General features: G+C 39.3%; 1 protein-coding gene across 1 annotated transcript in view; it reads right to left on the bottom strand.

The window, feature by feature from the left end:
- Positions 1–19,225, bottom strand: part of LOC134841208 (protein MON2 homolog) — a 28,917-nt gene extending 9,692 nt beyond the window's left edge. Inside the window, exons 1-7 of the mRNA XM_063857042.1 lie at positions 18,987–19,225; positions 14,927–15,159; positions 11,993–12,444; positions 8,593–8,811; positions 7,777–8,050; positions 2,730–3,187; positions 20–2,536 (exon numbers count right to left, since the gene is read on the bottom strand). Of these exons, the coding sequence (XP_063713112.1) occupies positions 20–2,536; positions 2,730–3,187; positions 7,777–8,050; positions 8,593–8,811; positions 11,993–12,444; positions 14,927–15,159; positions 18,987–19,213 (4,380 nt within the window). The 5' untranslated portion in view covers positions 19,214–19,225. The remainder of the gene's footprint in view (positions 1–19; positions 2,537–2,729; positions 3,188–7,776; positions 8,051–8,592; positions 8,812–11,992; positions 12,445–14,926; positions 15,160–18,986) is intronic.
- Between the last annotated feature and the right edge of the window lie 3,207 nt (positions 19,226–22,432).

Here is a 22,432-nt window from a genome sequence, read left to right as displayed (position 1 = left end):
CTTACACACTGCTACTGACCTTCATTAAAGCTGCAAGTGCACACTTCCAGGTGGATTTGGAGCTGCAAGCATACTTCATGGCCAGGGGTCTCCTACAGGCAGCCACTATTCTCTGCATGATCTTCTCCTTCACAACTCGTGTGCTGGAATGAGTCTTAGCGTACAGCTCCACCACCAGACGCAGACACTTCTCCGAGAACACAGTGCAGCTGACCTGGACCAACTCATGGCCACTGCTATTGCTGTTCGCATTTGCACTCGCCCTGTAGGTCGCAGGCACATTCAGATCGATTATCCTCGTCTTCACTCCTGGGTTCCCGCCTCCTCCGAAAGGGGGCACCTCACAGGCGAACGTGGACAAATTGTTCAGTAGAGCGTATAGTGTCGGCAGCAGAGGCCAGTCTTGGTTGCTTCCACCTCCGCCGGGAGGTGAACCGTCAAGAATGTGGGAGGCGGTGGTGGTGAGACAGTTGATCACCGTCGTCTGCAGTGGACTCATCCCGTTGCAATCTGGGTTAGACGCCAGCATGAAAATTGCAGTTGAGTCCCCTGGCAACGGAATGGAGACGGTGGCAGTCAAATAGAGCCCAAAACTCTCTAGATCGTTTTTGGTAAACACTTTTTTGAGAGCTTTAAAAATAGGGACAAATTGAGTTACGTAAATTGTCAGAAACTGTTGACTAGGAACAAAAAGAGATTTTTTCAAGTTTGCCGAGTTCGCAGGGAGATTAGTAGGCGCTAACAATTCTTTTCCCATCCCCACCCAAGCGGCCCAAATAGGAGTCCACAGCTTGACGTCATTGCTAACTGTTCCCAAGACTTCGACCAGATCCTGGAAACACTTAATAGCCGCATTAGTCACTTCATTGTTCTTGCATAACGCGCAAAACTGGCGCAGTTCATTAGTGAGCGTCTTCCAAATCTCCTCGAAGCCAGAGACATTAAAGAGAGTGTGATGAAAAGAGACAAATATTTTACAGACTCCGCTGAGACACAAGACGACAGTCTCCGACCACTGCTTCTCTGGAGTGTCGCGCGAGTGGTGCACCAGCAGGTCTTTCTTTACCACATCCGCACACGCCACCGTGTAGCTCTTGCTCACCTCCGTCAGCAGGGTGAACAGGACTGTCCAGACGACAGTGTGCCAGAAGTGGACGTCCATCGAAGAGCTATGTACATTTATGGTGCCAAAGAGAGTCTGCGCCGCACTTTTGCGCACTGGAGGTCTCTCGTCGCAACACAAGTCTGCCAGTTTAACGAATAGGGCAAGAATGTAGTCATTTACCTTCTGCGTGTGACTCGCCTGCTTGTCTTTCCCCAGATCGGCCTCTATGCTTTTGTAGTTGTTGAAAATGTAATCAGACACATTCCAAAGGATCTCTACTGCAGTCAGGCTGATGTTCAGCTCCACCCGCTGGTTGCCAAATTTGGAGGCCGCGTTGATACACTGCAGAAGGGAACTGGCAGGGAGTGAATGCAGAAAATCACTGACCACCAGTTGAAGACTCACGAAGGCTGTTTTGACCAGTCCATCGCACGAAGGCTCCACGTCGAATGACTCAATCACCTGCAGCAGAATTGGCCAGCCACAAACCAGTTGCTGTCCGTTTGTCTGCAGGATCTGGTGCACACATTCCAGCTGCTTTAGTCGCACATCCGGGTAGTGAATCGTGCACATGCTGGAGAGTGGATTGAGTAAGTCCAACTGCAGCTTCTGGTCACCGGTCTGCTGCTCAGTTCTGATGTTGTGGCAGAGAGCACTCCTCACCAGCTGGGTGAAGGCGTCTGCGGCATAGCACCTCAAGTAGGCGTTACCGTTGCGACACAGCTGCAGGAAGTGGGAGGAGAGAGTGTCCCAAAGACAATCTACTCGGAACAAATTGACCAGCCCAGTCTCCAGCAGCTTAGCCGGTCCAAACAAAGAGGGTTCCTTCATACTAGCCGCCGACTGTAGTGCACAATTGGAGATAGAGATCAGAGCACCTATGACGTGATCCAGCTGTTCCTTTTCCAGGTCCTTGGTAGACGTGAACACTTTAGACAGCCGCATGGTGAGGTCGGGGATCTCGCTGAGGGCGACAGCCGTGATCACCGTATTCGACTTCTCGCCCATTGAGGTGGCCGCTTTCAGGAGGCCACCCGTGGATGGCTTCAGACACAGTATCCACACAAAGTGTTCAAGCGTCTTCAGCACGAAGTTCCACGAGGTGTCGAAGCTAGCCCCGTGTTCCGCAGTCACACGCAGCACGGCATTCATACACTGCAGGTTCTTTGAAGTCAGTGACACATTCTGGGGAGAGGTGCGTCCAGGCACAGCCAGTGCGTGGCTGATGGCCACAATCTGCGAGTTGGCATTCTTGTTTTCCTCCGTAAACTTGAACAAGGCAGCTATGCTCTGTGGAGTGTTGTTGGAAACATCAAAGCTCTCTAGGAAGAGGGGCGCATAGCTTGAGGGCAGACACGCCTTGCACAGATATGCTATGAATGCATCCCTCGAACTCACCAGTCCAATTTCGCCCGACAACTTCACTAAGATCTGCAAAAAATCAAAAATCAGAGTCAGTTAGGAGCATGGTATAACAGTGAAAAAATTATTCTATAGAGGAATTTATTCAGCTGTCTTTCGAATATAAAAGTTCACAGATATGTTCAGTTTCGTGTATAAGGAGTGCGCTAGTTTGGAGCGGTACAGGAACTAGAGGGCAGGGGCAATGAATGCAGTCGAGTACCTGGAATGCCTTGAGCACAGTGTCCACCACCGGCTGGTCTGAAGCAGCTTCTAGGAAGAGACAGAGAGGGGGCATGATTCCGAGCCAGGAAGATGCCACCAACTCATGCAGCAGTCGCTTCCTCTCTCCATCCACCAGCTGGGAAAAGCTCAACCTGCCTGTCCCATTTTCCCCAGCTACCACTTGCACCAAAGGTGTCTGCTGCTGCTGGGACACGTCCTGCTCACTGTAACCCTCCACCGCAAGCCCACCATCTTCATCTTTCTCTCCCTCCCTCTGGATGTCTGTTGCTGTTGTGGCGCTGATGTGTGGGGTAAGTTGTTCTGCGAATATGTGATTGAGACTGCGCACAATGTCCAGCACACATATGTAGGAGAGCGACACCGAGTATGACTCCGGAATAGATGGCATGTCACTCCTGTCCATCCCATCCACGTACATATTCTTCATACTGGTCCCTGAACAACACTCTTCAAGCAAGTGAAAACTCGAATCGGACAAATTCAAGGATTTCTACTCAAGTAAGTAACACTGAAGAAAAACTGCACTCCACAAAAAAGCTATGAAGCTCTGACAATTCACGAGAGTTAATGGGACACTAACATGTTCATGATAAAATAATTAAAAAAGTTTTTTCAAATTAGTTGCGTGGTGTGAAACGTAAGTTGTGAACGAAAAAATAGAACTTAGGTATATTCAGCAGTCATAGTAAAATAGACCGATAGGAAAACAGTTTTTATAGAAAAATGACTAGATAAAGGAACAAACAAATCGTAAGAAAAATTCAAAACGTCTTAATTTTTGCAGTAATTTTTTATTCCCAAAATGGCGCTAAAAACTCCACAAGCTAACTTTACTCGAATGAAACAACGTTTTCATGGCTTAAAGAAAGCATAAATAAGCTATTGTAAGCCTGGAAGCTTACCTTATTAGCTCGAAATAACAACAAAAATTTCAAACCTGTTTTTTATGTCGTTCGAATCACGAATGGAAATTCTTTAATAAGATATATCACCCAAACCCAGTCCGCTGATTATTCGTGGTACCTGATTTTGCTTTGAAAACAAAAAAAGCATTAAAAAACGAAAACACCCGAAGACAAAGTTCCTCCACATTTTTCATTTGGTCGGAAAAACATGAAACCAAATGACAATCAGAATCCTGAAAACAAAAAATTTTCTTGAAATGAAATAATTTTTAAAAATAATGCCTCGTTGGCCCAAAAAAAAGAGGAAAATAATCAAATCTTTCTTGAAACAAGTTCGTTCCATTTTGATACCTAGAATCATTTTGAAGATTTTAAGAAACCATTCATCTGAAGAAGCATCGAATTATCTCTAGTTGAATTTTAAAGTTTGATTTGTCTCATCAATACTCAAAGAGGTTACTCCAAATTCAGATATTCACACAATCAAGAATTTAATTTGATCTATTCGAGATCTAATTTTATCTATTAGCACACTAATCAACACACAAATCCTTGTAATATTTTAGAAGCATTTTCATTAACTTGCCTATAGATTTAACAGGCCTTCACTTGCATGTACTATGAAGAAACAAGGCTCTTTAGCCGTTTGATCAATGGCAGGGGATTTGTGCTTCTGATCGGAGGCTTCTTTGTGCGCAAATCCCCTATACTTGAATTTTCAAGTACCTAAGAGACGCGAATGTCGATAAAAATGGGTTGGAAAATTATTTTTCATTAGACAGCGTGTGCTTGATTCATTTCGGATATCTCATCCTGTTACTCACTTCATCTCAAGAGCATAACTGTAAGAAAAACTCAGATAACTTGAATGAAGTCACATAAACGTGACAGCAACAAAGGAGTACTCTCCAGCATATGTAACTGACTTATATTGAGTAGTTTCGTGAGTTTCGATTGAATTTAGTAGAATTTTTCGTAAGTTTCGATTTATTCTGTAAAACAAACGTTGTTGAAATCTTTCTATTTGCTTTGGGTCCAATCGTAATCTATTGAAATCGTGGAACTTCTGGAACAGTTTCCAAATCGACTCTCACTGTTTTTCTTTTAGTAAATGATTACGAACAGCAATCAATTCAACTCTTGATTTTCTTATTCAGCTGTGATTTTCTCATTCTATCAATTAATCGCAATTCAAGAATCATAATTTTCGACACTTCTGACCAAATTGCACAAGATTTTTTTCCTATATATTTTTAAAAAGCTCATTGAACAATGAAATTTTGAATTGTTCCTAGATTAGGTTGATAACTTTTTTAAAAAAAAAAGAGCTTTCTAAGCAGTCTATCCATAAATTACACCATTGATTTAACTTAAGTTCAATTACAAAGCTTAGAGTGCATTCCTCGAGCTGTCCTTTCCACTAAGAGCGTAAGCAAACTATCTATCCATACAGACTTAAGTTTGAAGCAACTTTCCGTGCAGCAATTTATACATCAACTCAACTGCAGATTTATTAGTTTCTTCTAAACAAAATTTTTCAATGAAACACTATGACGGTTGAAATCTCGAAAATGAGTCGGGTATCGTTAATTACTTCAACACATAATCAAGTAACGCAACCAAGCTATTCAAAATATCGACGGCATTTTGAACAAATAAGCCAGTCATTTATTAAAATAACCTTAGTTTTCCAAGTTCGATCAATAGCTTGAAATTTTTGTAAACACAAATTACACTGAGGCAATGGTTCGCTTTGCAAACACTAGCGAGAACAGGAAAAAAAGTAGCTCTATAAAGTGCAATAAGAAAGAGTGGAAATAAGCCTCGAATTAGTAAAATATCAGCTACGTCTCGGATACGATCTGCAACCTAGAGATTATGATGAGTCTCACTCACTAACCACTCAGCCACGGACGCTTAATAGATCACAAATAACAGCCAAACAAATAAAGCAGATAACAGATGCTATGAAATGTCTTATGCTACAGATCGTGATTATAGCCAAAGTGCCACCAAATAAGTGACCACTTTTAATGAGCACTTTTATTTGTGAGTTAGGTTAGAAAAAAAGGTTTGTACTGATACACTACGCTTCGCAAGCTCTGAGTGTACTTAAACAAACTCTTCAAACAAGGTTTGAAAAACTTTAAATACTTTCAAAAAGTGGTAGGTTCCAACGCCACCAAAAGTTCCAAGCCCGACTTCTGCAAGTTTTTAAGCAAGCTATCCATATGATGAAACAAAAACAAATCAATTTAACGTTTACAGCTTTATTCGCTCCACAGGTATTACATATCAAGATCCAATTACAGATCAAATTCTTTTGCCTAATTCTAAGTGTTTAAACATCTGAACAAGGATGCCCATCGATTGTTGAAAATTTGATCAAATATGACAGCTTGAATAGTTTTGCCACAAAATCAACTTTTCTCCAACCAAAATACGAACGCGAATCTTTATATTAAAGATTTACTTGCAGAAATGTTTTAAATTTTTCCCATGAAGTCGCTTAAAGAAACTTTTTAAACGCAGTATAATTAGACTGAACGAGAGAGTTCACAGCTTAAATGAGAGCTGACAAAAAGACCTAATATAAGCCTACTAGCTACGGTTTTCAAATCAGTTTTTCCAGACACAGGTTTTGCGCGGAAAAAACTAAAACGCCCAGAGAAGAAGTTCTTTCCCACTTTCAGGATTCGGAACAAAAATATAGACTAAGTTTTTTTGATGATCGCAATTTATTGACACATGCAAATTAAGAATTTAATGTGCCGGAGTTCAATAAGCCGAAACTTAATATTCAGTTACTAGATTCGGAATCTCGTGTCCTCATATCTGCGCCACGCTAGCTCGAAATCAACTAACATTAGACACCAAAAAACCAACTACAAATGCTATAAAATTCTTGGAAATATGAGCCATTAAATCACTTTCGACTTAGGTTAAAAAAGTTTCTTCGTAAAATTTCACAAAGCTCAGCTTGTCTAAAAAATAAAATTACGAGTTTTTATGATTCACTTTTGAAAATAATAAAAATATCAGTTATTTAAGCTTTTGTGGAAAAACATAGCCAACATACAGCCAAAGTAAACACAAAAAAAGCCTTCCAAAAAAAATCTTAACTTTCGAATTTTAAAGAAAAAAAATGATGCTATTACAGCTTTTCGAATTTCAAGAACAACAACGACCACCACTTTTTTTTTATTAAATTAACCCAACTTGAGAAAACTGGATCAATAGATACAACTTTTTTTCGCTAGCAAATCTGTATATTAATTCCACTTTCGAAACTAGAAGTCGATCACAATTTTCGTGACCTTTAGACGTTTGCTGTTCGATAGTTGAGTTTGCCTTCCAACAAAGGCAATGAACTGAACTTTAAAAAAAATTTGAGTCAAACCGCGAAACAGAAAACTTGAGCCTGAACAAAATTCCTGAAACTTTTCCTGAAAAAAATCTTCAGCACGATGACGTAATGTGGCTCTTAAACAGATACAAAATAATGGAATTATTGAGGTAAGCTGGGACGGTTGAAGAATAAAAAGGTTACAAGTTGTCGCTTGAAGCAAATAGTTTAAAAATTAACATTCTTATATTTTTTTACTTGCAATTAATTGCAATTAGTTACATATAATTGTTGATTACTTACATACCAATCTAAAGAGTCATCAAATTCAGGTTTTCAAAAATTTTCAAAAACAGGTTTTTACTCTGAACAATTTCATTTTCATGTTTATGCTCGGAAAATCAATTTCGAAATTTTACTCTGCTCCTTTTTTCAATAGCCCCCGGCCCAGCTTCCGTGGGAGAGAAAGATATGTCATCCATTTTGCCTCAGCCGGTCCCACCTTAAGGTGGATGACACTTGGACCCTTCCGACCGTGACCGAAGTGGGATTCGAACCCACAACCTTTGTGTTTAAGGCCGCGCGCTTCTTAGCCACTCAGGCACTCTTTGCTGCTACTACCCCCCTTTCCCTGCTTAGTTAAGCCTTAACAGTTGTGAATACCTTGAAGCACACATGTATTAGCGTGAGTGTAAGTCATTTGTTTATCATCTGCTTGTTGGTGGTTGGCATGTTTGCTTACTTAGATGGCTGGGTTTTACTTTATAGCTGACCTTGTGGGTTGCATAGAATGGGGATGGTGACTCCTTTGTAGAAGAAAGACACGTCACTGGTCACCATAGTAGCGGTGCCGCTGTTGTTGCCAGATGTCTGGCTGGCAGAAGTGGAGTAGCAAAGTGCGAACTGGTTTTGTGCCAGCTGTCCGATTGATGTGACGATGTCTGCGTATATTTTGGTTGAGGAGGACTTGAGGTCATACTTCTCACAGATCCCACTCACCAGACTCGGCTGTGCAATGATATAGTGCACAATCTCACAGCTCAGCACCTGCAATTACATGCATACATAGGCGAAGCTGAGCTTCGCAAACACTAGCGAGAACACGACAAAAAAGCAGCTCTATAAAGCGAAAAAAAATAGAAATATGCCTTGAATTAGTAAAAATTCGACTACGCGTCGGTTTCGATCATGCTACCTAGAGATTATGAGTTTCACGCAGTAAACACTAAGGCACTGACGCTAAACAATCTATTTAGCCACAAGTAAAGCAGAGAACAGATTCAATGAAATTTCCAATGCTACAGATCGTGATTATAGCAAAAGGGCCTCCAATTATTCAATTTTATTTGCGAGTTAGGTTGGAAAAAAGGAGGTCCGTACTAATACACTAGCCTCGCAAGCTGGCTAGTGTAAACATAACAACACAATCAACTGAATATTTTTCCATTTGATTTCCTTCTGATTATCTAACTTGTTATTGCAGCGCTCACTTCGGCTGAAGGCAAAATGCCAGTAATCAAATAACCTCATATCAGCACGTATTTAAACTAGAGCCCTTTTATGTATAATGTATGGCCTGTTGAATTGACCTTGAGCCATTGCGGTGACTGCGAGTGGAGAAAGCGGACTAAATGGCTGAGGAATATCTCGCACTCCATCAGTAGACAGTCCATGTATCGCGAGACCAGTATATGTACTATGCGTAACAGTCGCACTAAAAGCCCAAACTGCACATCCCCACCGGCACCCCCACTGCTACTGCTGCTGATACTGCTCTGTTGTTGCTGGTCGGCTATTGATGCACCAGACTAAACACGCCAAAAACTTTTCGCTATATACCAAACATAAGCCAACTGACAGTTGAAAAAGAGTAATCAACGCAAGGAAACTGAAAAAAAACTGACTTGTTTTTTCAAGAGCATTCAACTTTTGAATTTCGAAGAAAAAAATAGGTGGTCTTAAAGCTCTTTGAATTTGTAGAACAATTTATGATGGACACTTTTTTGTTAAAATTAACCCCATTTGAGAAAACTGGATCAATAGGTAAAACTTTTATTTCGCAGAGAAATCTGATTAACTTCCATTTTGAAATCAGAAGTCGATCACGTTTACGATCGTGACCTTTACACTTTTGCTGTTCGATAGTGGAGTTTGCCTTCCTTTTAACAATGTAAATGCACTGAACTTAAAAAGAAATCACAAATCAAGCCGCGAAAAATCAACATTGAGCGTGAACAAACTTAAAGACTTTTTCCTGAAAAAAAAACAAAAAAAAACGCAAGAACTATATAAGAGTACTCACTACGTTCACTCTTAATTGTGCACCAAACAACCCAGAACAGTCGCTTATCTTACATTTGGCGACAGTTCAGTCGCAATTTTGATAATTTGGAGCTCCTTTTTTTATTTCAGTCATATTGATTTTCAACAGCAGGCACGCATAATTTTTTACACAGAGGACGAATGACTACGATGGAAAATCTATTCAAACAAACTTCATTTATTTCGATAACCAGAAATCAAGATGAACAGTCATCTCCAATCACTTTCCTATATTAGTTCAAAATAACAACAGTCCTCGCTCACATCAGGTATGCTACTTTTTATCTTCAGTACGAAACCCAGCCGAGTAATTTTAAAGCATGTAATCTACCAGGTAAATGGGACAATTTGAATAACCCACCCACTATTTTTGGCGAAAATCATGACTGGCGAGAGTGTTTAATCCGGTAAATTTAAAACCTATGTTAATGAAAGAACGACTGCCTCAAAAACAGCGCGAGATTATCAACGAGGCCAATAAATATAACTTGATTTCGACAACGAATAACTGTCAAGAAAAGGTTTTTCTGAAACATGGAAGCACTGGTCATTTTAAAAGTGCTATAGTTAAAAACACAGCGGAGAAAAACATGAACAAGCTTATTAGGAAAAATTGCCAACTTTTTCATATGACCCTGTCGCAAAATCCAATCTGAGAAAAATATCAACGAAACAGTTTATTGAGGAACGCCAAGCACGTCAATGAACACAAGGAAACCGAGAACAACATTTTGGACACTCAAGTACTCAAAAAAATTACTTCACATGATAGCTATTTGAATTTCAAAAAACTGTTAAGATATACACTATTTTTTTTTAAACTCTGCGGTCAAATCTAAAAAATAAAATCCATTTTCAAAAACTTCATGCCATCCAAGTGTGTTTGTATTATTTGCACGCTCATTAGTGGAAACATTAACTTGCCTTACTTTCGAAAAATGAGTTTGAAATGAGTCACAAGAACCGCAAACAATCAAAATTGAACAAGATCAAATTAAAACTTTTTCCCCTGAGAAAGAAACAATTAAAAAATCGCCAGTACTGAAGAAAAATTTTACCTTACTCGTTCATTGACGCTCGATTAAAACGCGACATTTATTTCGAAAGCTTTTAAATTCAAACAAATTAATTAGTTCGGAAATTAAATGTGGTGAACTTTCTGATCGCAATAATTATAACTCAGCTCTACTTCGAAAACGTTTCAAAAATTTTTATAGTCGTTCGTTAAAAATATGACATTTTAAAAATGGAGCAAAATGGCTTCCAACTGAAATATTTTGATTCGTTTCACCGAGTTCATGAGAAATCTGTTGATTAAAAATTTTTCGGAAACGCCTGTTTCATTGACTTTAATAAAGCATTTGGCACAATTGATCACATTCTTTTTAAAAATTAGACAATGGCTTTTGAGGAAAATGTACTAAAATCCTCAAAATGTATTTAAGTGTTCGAAAACAATATGTTGAGCGTGCCAGTAATTTTCTTCTGTTAAAACAGTCCGATTTGGTGTGCCCCAAGGCTCCGTTTGGGGACCCTTGCTTTTCATTTACATACCAACGATGTGCCTGATGTATGCAATAATTCAAAAGCTGTTTTTTTGTTGATGACACCGCAATGTATTCTGCTTGTCGTAATGGTAATAATGAGCGATGAAGATGTTGAAAATTGCCTTAATTGTTTAGAAAAATATCGGTTGACCATAAATAGGTATAAGTGTGCATCTGTTAACTTTGGGCAAAGTTCTAATTTCTATAACAAAACTAACGAAATTACTTTTGAAAGGAAAAATTCTGTCAAAAACCTAGGACTCGTAGACAAAAATTTCAAGGAAAAGATAAATAAAAATAGACAAAAAAATATCGCAGTTTTGTAGAACTAAAATTGTCTGAAAATCATCTTTTCGTGTTTTACAAATCTAACGCTCAACCCACAAAACAAACCGGTCTAATTGTTATGGAAATACGTATGAAGGTCATTTAAACTTCATGTCTTCAAAAACGTATTTTATGAACTACCTTTTTAAGGGAAAAATGAAAGCATTCACATTCTCTGTAAGCCAAATTAGTGTTGAGTTAGCAAAAACAACTGCTAGCACAGCTGAGACAAAACTCTCAAAACAGTTTGCTTGAGTTATTAGAACTTTCCAACCGAGCATCTGCTAATGGTTTATTATGATAAAAAAACAGCAAACAAACACAGCAAACGATCTGGAAATTTTTTTAAATTTTATCATAAAAACAGTTAACGAGGCGGATTTTCTGAAATGGCTTCGTAAATTTAAATTTGTTTATATCTTAAGCAATAAGGATATTCGCAATTTGCGGTTTTAAAATTTTCTCACCCCATTATACTTAATCCTATCTACTATAACTTTTTCAAGGTTAAAATGCTGTCCATGGCCGTCACAAAAAAAAACCAGATTGAGACTCAATTAAGTTAAAATGGTTCGTTTTTGCTAGTCCCCTAATAATATAGTGCATTTCCTAGTAACAGTGTTCCAATTATATAATAAAAATTTTCGTTTCATTTTTTCATAATTTAGGGGGGTATAACCGAAAAGACCCCTCCCTTCTTACTATTCTGGGCCTTGCTTGCGAGGGGGGAGATCGATGTTCTCCATTTGGCCGTAGCGTTATAATGTTTTGAAATGTAGCCTGACTAGCTGACCTTGAGTTTGGTGCAGCAGGGAGAAAGCATCTTGAGGACTAGTTTGCAGACGTTGTCTTTCACCACCAACATGAGAGTGGGACAAGCGGTCAGTTTGCGGTGGTATATGTGCAGCACGTTCTCCAGGATCTCAATGCCCAGACTTGGAGACACCTCCGAGGTAGTCCTCAAATGAGTCTGCTCATTCGTCACATTAGTACACAGGTCCTTTAGGAAGCACTCTGCATCATGCAGAAATACACTCTGCTCCGGGAACAGTTCTTCTGGAGACGAACCAGACCCAATCATCTCTCTCGTCCCCCCTCCACCTTTCTCCTTCATCTTTCGGTCGTCTATGCGGTCGAAGATGGTGTTCACCAGCTGCTTCACAGTCGCCTCAGCCGTATTCGCGATCACCGGTTCTTTCGAAAACGTCAGATTAGTGCATATTGCAATGGCCCTCTGCAATGCACCTAAAAATCATAGATCCACATGTTATTCGCCCATTTCACCCCTAAGATAGACACAATTGAATGTTCAAATATAGCACGAACAAGTTTGAAACTGCTATAGAATTACAGAGCTCTAAACAGGCAAAACAAAATGAAATAAGAAACAAAGGAAAAGATTAAAATTACACCTTGAAAAAAAAATTGATAAATTTTAAGATTAGGAATATCACCTTCTCACATCTGCTCCACGACCTCTTGTAAATTTACTAACACTAGCCACCAATAAATCAGCAAAAATTCGAGCAAAAATAAAACTTTTTAATGTTCCGGATATGAATCTTCGACCTGATGAGTAGGGGCATCACTCACGACCTCGTATTTGTGCAAGGGTCACTTGGAAGCAAACAAGTGGCCCAGATAAAACTGGATGTACCTGTTTTAATATTTTAAATCATATGTTGTACTGAAATGGAAATGCGTAATTTTCAAAATTTCAAAATGGATTTACGCAAAACCCTAGTAGATTGGGTATTCCAAGATGTTGAGTTTCATTAAATCTAGAGTATCTCGAAAAAAACAAGGATTTAAGCAGTCATATTTGCAGGCAAGCTTCGCAACTTCTGACAGTACCCTGACAGCACCCAACTACCGGGTTGGGAATTTGAAAATTTTGTGAAATATTTCAAAATTTCTCAAAATTTTCGAAAAATCCGAAAAATTGTCGTATCTCGTCAACTAAAATGAATTGGAGGAAAATTCTCAAATCAACCCCTAGGGAACCCTGACAGCATCCCACTAATGAGTTGCTCATTTCAGCCTTGAATATGGAATTCAAACAAGAAAATCAAAAAAAAAATTAACCATTGCGATATACGATATAGCTTAAAGGTGGAAATTTCTTTCGTTACACATGCAAACATAAGCGGTTGAAAAAGCTTAAACATGGCGAGATAGTGAAGCCCGCATTTAAATGTATACTAGATTTGCCGTCAAACTTTCAATTCAAAAAGATTTTACTTATCATACGACTCACATGAAGGCAAACAAAACAATAACTCAGGGCGGAACAAAAAAGACGCCCATTCATGAAGAAACGTAAGTTAACATGCTTTGGGCCACAAAAATAAAACAAAATTGACGAAAAACCAACCAAATGAAGATACATTTTTCATTTAGACTCCTCTTGGGGTTTTAAAAAAACGAGAGCTGAAAATATATTAGAGAAAACGGCTGATATTTCAGAAAAGAAATCGGAAACTAAGCCGAAGACAAATCAAACAAAAACCCCAAATCCAAAAACAGATCCAAACACGTCAATGAACAAGAGGAAACCAACATTTTGAACAAGAAAAAATTTTGTATCGAAAAAAGTTACTTCACATAATAGCTATTTGAATTTCAGAAAGTTTTATGATTCACACTATTCTTTTTACTCCGCTGGCAAATCTAAAAAAACCGCTTCCGAAAACTTCATGTCTTCACGTGTTTTTGATCCATTTGCACGTTCTTTATTGCAAAAATAACTTGCCTTTTATCGACAAATGAGCTTGAAATAATAAAAAAAAAACCGCAAACAATCAAAATTGAGCAAGCTCAAATTATAACTTTTTCCCCTGAAAATGAACTACTGAAAAATCACCAGACCTGAAAAAAGCAGTGTCTTACTCGTTCATTGAAAATCGATTAAAATGTGACATTTCTTTCGAAAGCTTTTACATTCAAAAAATTAATTACTAATTACTAAGCAGTATGAACCACTTGGTCTACTACCACGCTGTACAAGATAATATAATCGAAACATGGGCCTACAAAGATTTCAACCAATTTTTTAAACAAGGTTTCAACCATAAAACTGTATCAGATAGTAATATGCACCGTGTAATCAAATGAAACATTTAACTTTATGAGCCTTGTAACAATAAAAACTATGCCAAGAGCGGCTGTGGCAGTCAAGCAGCCGTAGCCAAGAGGGTAAGGCACGCAGCAGCTCTGTATAAGTCAGTCGTTGGTTTGAGACCAATTTCGGTCCCGACTTCCCAGTGTCATCCACCTCCTCAGTGGGAACGGCTACGGCTCAATAATTGACTCCCTATCTACACCAAAAAGGCCGCCCAGCCTTAAAAAACCTATGCCAACCATTACGAGGCCAAAATGTGCATTGGATAGGCGCACGATTTTGTGTCTGTATGTTCCTGCATTCCAGAGACAAGTCTTTAAACATGTTAAAATTTTGTCGGAACGATCAAAGGAAAAAAGAACAAAAGAAGAACAAAAGGAGTGTCCTTGTTGCGGAATCCGCTTACAATGCACAAAATACACAATTTGGCCTCGTAATGACACTTCAATCAAGTATCAGCAGCAATGTAGTTTAATAATTGGAAGCAATGTTGTTTAATGAAAAAAAAAAAACTTAGTTCACGATTACGCACGTTCGCAAGTGTCAAAACCGAACTATTGTCATTGATTGTAATCTGTGCTACTGCTGTCGGTATGCTAGACTTGCCTTTGACCACGATGGTGTCTGTGGTGACGAGTTGAAGCAGGGTCTGCAGCACCTTGAGTGCCTCCATCTCCACCAGCACCCCCATCATGTCCACCACTTTGGAGGCTGCCAGCTGGGAGATGAGGGAGGCCACAATCAACTTCTGCACCGCCTGCAGACTAATCTGGTTCAGTCGCGCCACCCGCACATCCACAGCCAGCAGAAACGGCTCGATCAGCTCCGACGACACCTCCCTATATCAAACACAACACAACTCACATTACACTACACCACACAACAGCATCAAACACTAAATCAACCCACAATAACAACACACAAACACACAACTACAATAACAAAGAATATGCGATAACAGTTCACGGTAGATTACATTTCAAACCATCAGCAACCTTCAATTGAAAAAGTCAATTAGAGTTAAATTGGTGAAAGGAACACAAGGATAGCATTGCATGCTGATGAATGGAAAATGAGACCAAAATATATTCAAAAAATCAACCTACAAAAATTTAAGGCGTGTCTCGACCGATATTCAAATTTAGAAAAGTCGTAATACACAAGCAAGAACTGTATATATGCATTTACGATTGATTACGGAGCGGCCACTAAGCCAACTATGCTTGGATAGACAACTGTTCAGTCGAAACCAAAAAAAGAATGCCAAATAACATAAGGGTTATAAAAACCAACTGAAAAAACAATACCCATAGAACTTTAACCAGGATAACAAGCTCTGCTTACGAAGTGACTTCATATCAGTACGTTAATAAGCAGGCATTGATTGCTTAAAGATTGCTTAAAACCTTCAGGACTGATAAATTGGATTAGATGTGATTGTTGTTCTAGTTGGTATCATATCAGTTAAGTAAATATTTTTCTTAGCGACTCTAAGAAAACCCAATGGTTTCAGTGTCCTTTATGCGTTGATGTAAAATCTGTTAATAAAGCAACAATAGGTAATGATTTAGTGCTAGACAATTATGTTATTACAGCCATCTCAAATGTCCGAGTACTCAAGAGAGTACCAAAAGACTCGCGTGTTCCCTTGGCGGAAAGTCTGGCGGACAAAATAAATGACATCGTCTACAATGTAGAAGATGTTACAAAATGGCTAATTTTTTTAACATCGTTCCTGTTTTTTTTGGAGCAGCCGAAAAGAAGTGGACGCAAACAGACCACAAGCATGAGCTCTTTGATAAATAAAAAAACTCGAGCAAATGACGAGTCACTTCTAAAACCCCATCCCCAAGTTTCAAGCCCGCCTCTGAGTGACCTCGAGCAGAGAATAAAGCTAATAAGTATTAAGCTCGATGAAGTAAATGTAAAGGGAGGAATAAGGCTTGCTGCTTTGGATGATAAAATTGCTCCTTTTTCAACTGATAACTATAAAAAATTGTTGTCTAAGCACCCTCAGCGAGCCAAAGTTGCAGCTCAAATCCAGAAAACTTGGATAGTTTTTTCGTAACCGATTTCGACCTATACAAAGCGATAATGTCCTTTCCGAACGGATCAGCAGCAGGTCCTGATAAAATAGTTCCTAAAATTTTTAAAGATCTTGTTAGTAAGTCGAATGGCAGTGCAGGACTTAATTTTCTGAAATCGCTTACTGAGCTGATAAACCTCATTGGAGATGGCAAAATACCCGAACCCCTAGGACCTTTTTTTGGCGCAAACCTTATCGCCCTCATAAAGATAGACGGAGGGTTGAGACCGACTGCCATAGGCAACACGCTGAGACGTATCGCGTCTAAATGCGCTGGAAACAAGGCCCTCTCCGAGCGACAAAATTTTTTCGGAAACGTACAGGTAATTTGCGGTACCAAACGAGGAGCAGAAATAGCTGCACACTCGTTTCGAAACCTAATTGAACGCGACGACAATCCAAAATGCACTGTTCTTTTAAAACTAGATTTTAAGAATGCCTTTAACTCTCTAAATAGAGAAACAATGCTGAATCATGTTTATTCAAATCGCCCCGAATTGTATAATTACACCCATTGCGCGTATAGTAAACATAGTTACCTTTTTTTACGGAAGCTCTGTCATATTGTCAGAAGACGGAACTCAGCAAGGTGATCCTGAAGCACCACCCCTTTTTTGCAGAAACAATTCATACACTAGTCAAACAGTTGGAGTCGAAAATTAACATCTGGTATTTAGATGATGGAAATTTAGCCGACGACTATAAGGTAGTACTCCAGGACCTTAAAACATTTTGAAATCGGAACAAATTTACGACCTGAGCTTGAACACTGAGAAGTGCGATCTTTAATTTTTGGGACCGACTACGAGTACACAGTATAATTCAATTTTAACACAAAATCGAAAAATATGCTCCAAAATAAAAATAAAAGAAGAACTCCTCATTTTAGGATCTCCAATCGGCAAACTTTGCCGAAAAGAACTGCTTGACGAAAAAATTAAGGAGCTTGAAAAAATCTCGGATATCATTGACAAACTAGACATCCATTATGGTTTTTACCTCTTGAAAAATTGCTTTAGCATGCCAAAACTCCTATATTTTTTGAGTACGAGCTCTAGTTTTTTGCAAAATGATTTCTGGAACGCTACGACAAATTACTAAGAAATTAGTTATGTAAGGTCACTAACGTGAAAATGGATGATAACCAGTTTTTACAAGCCGTTCTCCCGGCAGCCAAAGGTGGCTTGGGCGTTTCTTCGCTCGTCTACTCGCTTTCTTAGCCTCAGCAGTAGGATCAAAAGATGCCTTGAGCGAAGTCTTTGGTTTCGAGCATGTGGATGGAACCTATGATGATGCGCTTAAACGGTGGTTTGAACTTGGAAAAATTGAAATGGCTCCGGAAATGACGGAGCCAATTTTTGACAGCGAAATTGCAGACTTGATTTTACGACTCGAACCAACGGACGTAAAAAGATTCAACATGTTCCAAAACAAATTTGGCTCCCAATGGTTGAACGTCATCCCGTACAAAAATTTACTGTTAAAAATGTCGAACCAACAACTCAAAAATATGCGAACGGCATAAATGCGTGTGCGGAAAAGACGTTACCGAGGATGGTTGGCATGGTCTTTCTTGCCTCAAAAGTGCAAGGAGATTCTCTAGGCATTCAAACCTGAATGCCCTTATAAAGCAGAGTTTATCTTCTACTCACATTCCGTCTGTTTTAGAACCACGACACCTCTACAGGACCGATCACAAGCGACCAGACGGTTTGACGCTCTTTCCATGGGCTGTTGGTAAGCAGCTCTTGTGGGATGTAACGGTAGTAAACTCCTTAGCTCCTTGTAAGATTTATGCCGGGTCTGTTTGTAACCCTGGTACGGCTGCCGCTGAATCGGAAGAGCGAAAAAGTGACAAGTATAAAGATCTTGTAGATGGATATCTATTTCAACCACTAGCTTTTGTAATTCGGGGCGCGGCCGGCCCCAGCACAGAAGTTTTTTTTGAGCAAGCTTTGTAAGAACCTAAGCATATGCACTGAGGAACCCAGAGCAGGCAGCTTTTTAAAACAGAGAATCTCCCTGGCACTACAGATTGCGAACGCCGCTTGCATACTCCGAACAATAAATGACAAAATAACTTTCGACAAAATTTTTTATTTGTAACACTTGTATAATATATTTTCTCGTGTCGAGTTGCGTGTTCTTATTGAAGAAACGTAACCTGTATCGATTTTAATTGAAAAGGACTTAAACACTTGTCATCTTCTTTTATCATTATCACTTCCAAGGATTTTGACTGGAATACGTGATGAAGGGACTCCTGACTGTAACCTCGGTTACTATGATACTTTTGACCTTCTGATTACCAAAAAAAATAGCAGGCAAGCCAATAGCGGCTGCTGTTCAATTTTTCACACGACCTAAGTCAATTTAGATTCCCTCTATCTTTTCGTGACAGGATTTTAAGTATTTTTATCTCTAACATAGCTTTAATTTACCTTAGAAGTTGCCACATGAACGAGTGAAACTGCTACTTTCTCGAACTTGATAGTTTCAAAACTCGATAGACTCGAAAATTTAAAACATATTTGCCTCTTTATAGAGATGTTATAATTCATTTATTTGTATTTAATTTACCTGATACCAGCGGCAAGGTCGACCGGCTTATTGGTTTGAATGCTCCTTATTTTCAGGATGGAGGCGTCGCATAATTCTTTGATGTTAGGATATTTTCGTTTAGTCTCCGAAGCGGTAAGTCGCAGGTCAGTGAGGAAATTTTCAATAACTTTCTTAAGATTGAGATCCCCAGTTTGAGCCCCTGAAGAGACATTACTGGGGGCCTGTGATTGTCCAAACGAGAACATGAACTCAGGTCAAAATCTGAAAGTGATTAGCAGTTCGCATAAAGTTCAGCAAGAAATCGAAATTCCAAATTTGGCCATCACATAAAACCCTTTGTCTATGATATGTGTTGGAGCCAGCAAAGCATGTTTTAAATGGCAAGATAATTTATTCCTATGTAACTAAATCATCATAGAGGTATACTCCAGAAGAGAACTCTTTTTTGACTGATGACCAGTCTCTCGTTCCCTCTATCATTGTTTTTCACAACCTACTTTTTTACATTCCACTCAATGTGGCTTTGATTTTTGAAGACTGGAGTATTTCTCCGAAAAGCTTTTGTTCAAGATAAATCGTCATTAATTCAATTTTCATACAAACCAACAAACAACAAACAAAAAAAGAATTAATTCCCTTATTAAAAATAAGGCAAAATTTATATAAAAAGATGAACAAATATATGTTAAAAACTAAGATCTACAGAAGAGTATTCCTCCGAAAAGCTTTTGTTCAAGATAAATCGTCATTAATTCAATTTTCATACAAACAAACAAACAACAAACAAAAAAAGAATTAATTCCCTTATTAAAAATAAGGCAAAATTTATATAAATAGATGAACAAATATATGTTAAAAACTAAGCTCTACGATAGCCACTTTCCAGCTATCGCAAAGAATTCATTCTGGTCCGCTTCATAACCTAAGGAAACTAAGCACACTGGCTGAGCCTACTAGCGAAATTCAAACTTTATCGGCTATGGAGAAGCTTAAAAAAGCTCAAAGAAACTGTCTGCGAATACTGAAACGGCAAACTTCTCAAGTCAGTGACCTTCGTGCTAACCTCAACTGTACCCAAATCGAGTTGAGCGATGAAACAACCAAATTGCTTGACGCTATCACCAAGGATGCACTATACGATCAAGTATTCGATCAATGTCAGACAACACAGAAGGCTGCTCGCCACTCTACAAGCCGCAAAGAGAATGATAGCCGCATCAAGTCGGCCTATCAACCCTGCCTAGATCAATCTGCCTAGCTTCAGTAGCAATTCCACTGCATGGTTAAGCTTCATTGATCAATATCGATCAACTGTTCATGACAAGGACAAGCTGTCATTAGTTAAAAACTGATGTATCTCTATTGTTAGGTGTCATTCCGCCGTATTGGCACGGTCGAACTTATCGATGCACGTCGAAAGGAACATTAAAGGCCTTAGCACCGAAATTGTGATAAAAAGGAGGCTTAAAACGTTAAAGAATTTTTTTATATTTCACAATTTCGATTTGAACTTGAACCTTTCTGAGAAATACGAAAAACGTCCATTTTGACCGGAAATAGAAGGTAAAACACAACAACAGTAACAACAACCGTGACACAGACGAAATTCAGTCAAAAATTAGAGTGAAATGTAGAATGAAACGGAGACTCTTATCGTGAGAACGAGACACGATAAGGTGCCTCTATAGATGGAAGGTCCAGTGGGACATTCGGGAGGATTCCGAACACTCCCGGGCCACGAAATCAGAGAAATAGCGACGTTATCTCCGGGAGAGGACGGAATCGAAGGCCCAGTGCACCGAGACTGTTAGAGACATTAACGGTATATTTTAACTGCTGTAATGCCCCGAACGGGTTGAATTGACTCCAAGAATCTTTTTTAGTAATTCAGAGCATGAGTATTTAGAGTCGAGAAAAGAGTCGATCCAACTCTAATTGATTCAGTATTTAACTGTCACTAAAAGCATACATAATTTTGGTTTTCCAGCCGTGTTTTTAATAGTTTTCACCTAGTTTGGGGATCCCAGACCCAACGATGTGGTTATTCTGACATGTAAACGAAAGCTGATCAAAAGTCGATTGGCTGATGGCCTGAAAATGCTAACTCAATACATGGCCCATACATCATCAGAAAAACAACTGGCTAGGTCAAGACGATTAAAAACCAGTAGAATTAAGGAAACGGACAACAGCCAGTCGTCAATAATTAGTGTTTCTACGTTCCGACACTGAGTTAAGTCTGGGCGAATGTTACATTGCTTGACGAGCCATTCTTCTAAGCTCATCATGAACTTGGAGACGACAGAAAGGAACTAGAAAGTAGCGCTTCAAATGCTAGAGCAGAGATACAAAAAGATCGGGTCACTCTTCGAAAGCTTTTGTCACGAATTTACGGATCCGCTGCAGTTCAAACGGACAATGACTCTCAGCTTCGTCAGCTACACACAGTCTTGAATGAGACTTCGCGGTCCATCAAGGCACTCGGAAGGTCAGAAGAATACGGTTTAAGGCATTTTCTTCTCTTCGAGAGTCTCGATCCTGAATCTCAGAAGCATGAGAAACTGCAAATTATGGGACTGAAGCTCTTGACTTTGATCGGTTTATGGTGTTATTAGACAACTGAGTCAGGTCTTTAAAGGTGTATGAAGGATCTCATTGAATACCCCATAAGCCAGAGCGTGCGCAGAAGATTTTATTGACAGAAAAGAACCGATCTCATAAGAATGGCTTCTCTTTACCACAGTGTAAAGCTCAAACCTGCCAAGAACGGCATTCAATATGGCAGTGTGCGAAATACAGATCGAGGACAACGTCAAAAAAAAATTTTTTTTGACCAGTATTAGGATGTGCTTCAATTGCTTGTTGCCACGGCATCCAGCAACGTCCTTCAGCATCACTGTGCAAGACAAGTCAAAAGAAGCATGATACAACTCTTCATGGTAGTTCTAGTCAGCCCAGTCCTCATCTCGCAGCGACAATCGATGTTTCTCAAATCAACCGAACTGGAACTATCACAGTTCTTCCAACGGCAAACGTCAAAATTCAATCTCAGTACGGTCGATTTCATCACTTGAGTGCGCTCGTTGACAATTGTGCTCAGACGAACGTCATTACCCTACAGGCCATGCACCGACTTGGCATCAAACCAACAGAAGCTCCAGATCGCTTATTTGGAGTGAAGCAGAAGAAACCTATGTCTACCCATGGTCGAATGAATCACACAGTTCTACCAAAATCTCTTAACAATTTAAAAGTTTCTTGTGTAGTGTTCGAAAATATCACGGATCACGAGAATCAAAACACCCAAAACGCAACCACAGATTTATGGAAGGTCAGAAACTACAACATAGCAGATCCAGTTTTCGACAAGCCCAGCACAATTGATCTGCTGCTTGGAATATCTGTCTACACACATTGTGAAGTCACAGAATGTCAAGGAAGGAACTATACTGCTAACCGACATG

The sequence above is a fragment of the Symsagittifera roscoffensis genome, chromosome 3 (assembly GCF_963678635.1).
Source record: "Symsagittifera roscoffensis chromosome 3, txSymRosc1.1, whole genome shotgun sequence".
Classification (NCBI taxonomy): Eukaryota; Metazoa; Xenacoelomorpha; order Acoela; family Convolutidae; genus Symsagittifera; species Symsagittifera roscoffensis.
This window is presented reverse-complemented; position numbering and strand designations above follow the sequence as displayed.